Here is a 5,410-nt window from a genome sequence, read left to right as displayed (position 1 = left end):
GCACCTCTGGGCCACCCGGACGTACCAACCCAACCACCCTGTAGCACAGCATTTCAACTCCCCCTCCCACTCCACCGAGGATATGCAGGTCATTGGACTCATCCACCGCCAAACCACAACAACCCGACGGTCGGAGGAGGAGCGTCTTATCTTCCGACTGGGAGCCCTCCAACCGCAGGGGATGAACTTGGACTTCACCAGTTTCTTCATCCCCCTCCCCCCCCCTTGTCTCAGCTGGATCCTTCCGGCCCGGCACCGCCTTCCTGTCCTGCAGTCTTCTTCTTGTCCTCTCCGCCTCCACCCTACTCCGACCTATCACCCTCACCTTGACCTCTTTCCACCTATCACATTTCCAACGCCCCTCCTCCAAGTCCCTCCTCCCTACCTTTTATCTTCTCCTGCTGAACACTCTCTGCTCATTCCTGAAGAAGGGCCTGTGCCCGAAACGTCGAATCTCCTGTTCCCTGGAAGCTGCCTGACCTGCTGTGCTGTTCCAGCAATAAAGTTTCAACTTTGATCTCCAGCATCTGCAGACCTCTCTTTCTCATCAAAGAACTTGTGGCAATTAGGATTAGATTCTAAGGCATACTTTCCAAACTGCCACAATCCAGTCTCTACAGGTTGCAAACTGACATTCTAAAAATGTACAGGTCTACAGAAGTACACTTTGAAATGCCGAACCCCCAAAATATGTTTGAGAAACATTTTATCACTGGGCTACATAATTGTTTTAATGAAGTTAGTATATTTCTGCAAAAATAACTCTGATCTAGCAAACTGACTGTTTTGTCTTTCAAGATTTTTGAATTATTAAAATTGCAATTAAATTGAAGGCTATTATATTCAAATAAAACACTGTTGACCCACCAGCTGATACTATTGCAGTCATAGTTTAGTATAATCTTCCTAATTCTTTCATCACAAGTGTAACCCTAAAGTAAAACAAGTTGTTGCAGTCCAGTGACTAGAATCATTTTGCTGTTGCCTGTGGATACGCAAGTGTGTTTTGAGAAATGGGATTAGTTTAATTGTGAAAACTGGACAGCATAGGCAAGTTGGGCCGAGGGGCCTGTTTCCATACTGTGAACCTTTATGACCCTATGTCTTGTTGCAATTGTATGGAACCATGGTGAGACTGCACTCAAGAGTATTATGCACAGTTTATGTCCCTTTTATCTGAGGAATATTCTTAACTTTGAGGGAGTACAATGAAGGTTGAGTAGACTGATTCCTGGGATTGTGGCATTGTCCTGTGAAGAGAGATTGAGGAGATTAAACCTATATTCCCTGGAGTTTAGAAGAAAGATTAATCAAATCTTTCAAATTCTTATAAGGCTCAACAGGTTTGATGCACTTTCCTTTGGCTAGGTTGGCGAGAACCAGGAGACCCAGTGTCAGAATAAGGGCAGGACATTTTGGGCTGGGATAAGGAGGAATCTTTTCGCTTGGAGGGTAGTGAATCTTGGAATTCTTTACCGTAAAACGCTGTGAAGCCTCAGTCATTGAATGCATTCAAGACAGATATCAAGAAAGCAGAATAGTGTGGGAAAGGGGCATTGAGAAAAATCATCAGCCATTATCTATTTAAATACAGTGCTAAACTTGAGAGGCCAAATGGCTTTCATCTATTCCTATTTCCTGTGTTTCCTATGTAGATTAATCTGGTGCATCTCCTCCTTTATGATTCAGCTAGTTTGAATTATTTACCCAATGGGATCTTTTCAAAGTATTGTTGATTGCATTATTGATGTTATAAGTGGTTATTTTAAGTCATTGTAAGTGGTTAAATGTGCTGTTGTTCTGATGCAGTGATTGCAGATCAAACTAAACCTCATTATCACTGGATTCATAGGATAGTGATATTAAAATCTTGAGTGACCCTCAAAATTGCTCCTAACCAGACTTTACAACAACAATCTTGGACAACTTAACTAAACAAAAAATAACATTAAGAATTGTTATTAAGAATGTACCTTTAGCAGAATACAGATAAATACCAGGCAATTTAGTTAAAATTTACGATCGAAGCCTAATCTTCACATAGTATCTCTTACCAATTTTTACAGATGCATCATAAAAGGCATCCTATCTGGATGCTTCACAGCCTGGTAGGGCAAGTGCTGTGCCCAAGACTGCAAGAAACTACAGAGAGTTATGAATGTAGCCCAATCCATCACAAAAACTAGACTTCCTTCCTGACTCTGTCTACACTATCCACTGCCTTGGGAAAACAGCCAACATAATCAAAGACTCCTCCCAGCGGTTATAATCTCTTCCACCCTCATCCATTGGGTAGAAGATACAAAAGTTTGAAAACATGTACCAACAGATTCATATGAACGGACCTGTCATCTATTAGAATTGATCTTTTTCTGCAGCTGTCACACTTTATTCTGTATTCTGTTCTGTTACCTGGAAGTACTTGTGTAAGATGTGATTTGTCTGGCTACCTTGCAGAAATATCTTGGTACATGTGACAATAATAAATCAAGTCAAAATCACTGATGAACAGGTAGACAGGTGTGGTTAAGGGATCAATTAAAAAAAAAGAAAGAATTGTAATTTACCAGTTGAATAACTGTTTCAACTGGCCCTCATGAAAGTTTGGACAGCGCGTTTTATTACAAGCTTGCAGGACTGTGTATTTTGCTTGAATTCTGAAGTGACATGTCAATGGAAACTGCTTCTGCAGACTTCTGGAAACTTTTACTTATTTCTTCCAGCGTGAAGTTCTTTATTCAGAACCATCAACAGGTCAATAATTAGAGTATAACGAGTGTGAGAGAGAGAAAAAGACAAAAAAACAAAAACATGCAGCCTAATCAAAAGCTTTCACAACGAAACCTGGCTCACACCCAAAACTCAGTCAGAGCCAGTTCATGTCTTCCTTTTGCTTTCTTTTCCAACATTCTCTGTAGTTGGCTGACCCAGTACTATCCTTCTGATTCAACATCCAACCAGCTGCCAGTCCCTAAGCATAACAATATTTTGGTGCCAAATCATCTACAGTGTTGTGAGAGCAGTAATTAAACTGCACTATCTTACCAGGTTAATTCCCAAAAGCAATAATCAGTCTTTTGTTAATCCAAGTTATTATTCAAAGTTTAATGCTCAACTGCAACTCTCAGTTCCAAACCAAAAATGAGAACAATAAAAGAGAAATAGTGATGGTCTCATCACTATTCTGGTGTGACATTAAATTGCATAATTGAATTGCAGTTTTCACTGTGCAACAAGTTAATTGATTGAACTGGGAATGCTGTCATTCAGTTCAGCATTCTTTGGCAAAGTAGAATTGCTGATTGCTGTTCAGAGGCTCCTTCTTGGTGCTATGGTATTCCATCCTTTGCAAAGAGTGTAGAGAGGAACTTATGGAGGTATTTAAAATACTGTATGGCTTAAAGAAAGTTAATCCAAAACAATGTTCTGATATCTGAGGAGATGAGGATAAAACAAGAAGGTTCAAGGTTACCTTTGGGAGATAAAAAACAGAATCATAGAAAAATTTGCTTGGTCATTTGAGTCTGATCTGACCTTCAGTAAGATCATAATTGATTATCTAACACAGTAACTTGCTCCTGCATTTTCCTCCTACTGATTTGACCCCTTCACTCCTAAGAACTATATTTAACTTCATCTTGAAAACATTCAACAAAAGGCTTCAAATCATTTTGTGGCAGAGAATGTCACAGGCTCACCCTTCTCTGAGTGAAGAAATTTCTCCACCTCAAATCCATAATGGCCTAGCCCATATCCTTAGACTGGTTCTGGATTCTCCACTTCTTGGGAATATCCTTCCTTTGTTTTCCCCATGTAGTCCTGCTAGAATTTTATAGGTTTCTATGAGATCCCCCAACTAATTGTTCTCAACTCCAGCAATATAGTCCTAATTGATCCAGCCTCTCTTCTTATGTTAGTGCTGCCACACTCCCTCCATAACCAGGACATCTTTCTCCTTCAGATAAGGAGACCAAAACCACACACAATACTCCAGGTGTTGCCTCAGCAAGGCTGTGTACAATTGCAGCAATACATTCCTGCTCCTGTACTCCAATCCTCTTGCTATAAATGCTAACATATCATTTGTCTTCTTCACTGTTGGCTACACCTGTGTACTCACTTTTAATGATTCGTTTACGAGGACTCCCAGGTTTCATTGCACTTCACCCCTTCCCAATCTGTTACCATTCAGATAATAATCCATCTTAATGTATTTGATGCCAAAGTGGATAACCTCAAATTAACCACATTATACTTCATCTGTCATTCATTTACCCTCTCATTTGCCTTGTCCAAATCATGCAGAAATATCTCTGTGTCCTCCTCATAGTTTATCTCCCAACGTGCTTTGTGTTTCTTGCAAACTAGTTTCCTTATCTAAATCATTAATATATATTGTGACTGGCTGGGGTGTAAACACTGAACCCTGTGGTCCCTTATTAGTCACTGCCTGCTACTTGGAAAAATTCAGCTGTTTGTTGACCAGTGCAGACACAATGGGCTGAATGTTGTAGCAAACATCTGTGCTGCTGTGCTCAAATCCTCCTGCTAAGAAGGGCAGCATACCATTTGCCTTTTGGAAATAGTTTTTAAATGGCTCTATTTCCTAAGTTTGGATTCAATGTGAACCACATTCATGAAGGAAACACCCCACCCATATCAATGTGTGAAATACCTAGATATAGACACATAATGCTTTGTGTAGAAGATTGCTAACAGGAAGAAGAACTGATTTGGAGATGCCGGTGTTGGACTGGGGTGTACAAAGTTAAAAATCACACAACACCAGGTTAAAGTCCAACAGGTTTAATTGGAAGCACACTAGTTTTCAGAGCGACGCTCCTTCATCAGGTGATAGTGGAGGGCTCTATCGTAACACAGAATTTATAGCAAAACTCTACAGTGTGATGTAACTGAAATTATACATTGAAAAATTGATTGTCTGTTAAGCCTTTCATCTGTTAGAATACAGTGATAGTTTCACTTCTCTCATGTGTAAATCACAAAACCTTTTTTATAAAGTTGCATTCTCGGGTTAGCTGTAAACAATGGTGACGCGCACACAGACACCCACACACACCCTTATAGACACACACACTCACACATGCATCCCCTCACAGACTTAAGACACTCTGCACTCACTACATACACACACACACTTTCTCACACTCACAATCCCCACCCCAGACAGACACACACACACACACACAGACAAAGACCCACATGCACACATATATTTTGTGGGGTGAATTTGTACTTGCAGAGTTACATTGCGCTTTGCTCAAAAGCTCCATACATTTATGTAGAACTCTGAGCTCAAAAACTGCATGAATTTATATAAAACTCCGTTATCTCACATTTTAGATTAGAATCAATCTAAACATCATGGCATAGACAGAGAACACAGGGG

The 5,410-nt window shown here is 40.2% G+C and overlaps 1 protein-coding gene across 5 annotated transcripts in view; it reads left to right on the top strand.

Annotated features, from left to right (window-relative positions):
* Window positions 1-5,410, top strand: part of LOC122558192 (transcription initiation factor TFIID subunit 4-like) — a 356,856-nt gene that overhangs the window by 142,760 nt on the left and 208,686 nt on the right. Inside the window, exon 13 of one of the 5 annotated variants that reach the window (XM_043706507.1) lies at window positions 2,067-2,975. The exons of 3 other annotated variants lie outside the window; for them this stretch is intronic. In XM_043706507.1, coding sequence (XP_043562442.1) covers window positions 2,067-2,186 — 120 coding nt within the window. In that variant the 3' untranslated portion in view covers window positions 2,187-2,975. Of the gene's footprint in view, window positions 1-2,066; window positions 2,976-5,410 lie in introns of those variants that run through there. One more of the 5 variants, XM_043706509.1, reaches the window with a different exon arrangement.

Source organism: Chiloscyllium plagiosum, chromosome 17 (assembly GCF_004010195.1).
Source record: "Chiloscyllium plagiosum isolate BGI_BamShark_2017 chromosome 17, ASM401019v2, whole genome shotgun sequence".
Classification (NCBI taxonomy): Eukaryota; Metazoa; Chordata; class Chondrichthyes; order Orectolobiformes; family Hemiscylliidae; genus Chiloscyllium; species Chiloscyllium plagiosum.
The sequence above is the reverse complement of the archived record's forward strand: the minus strand, read 5'-3'. Positions and strand labels throughout refer to the sequence as shown.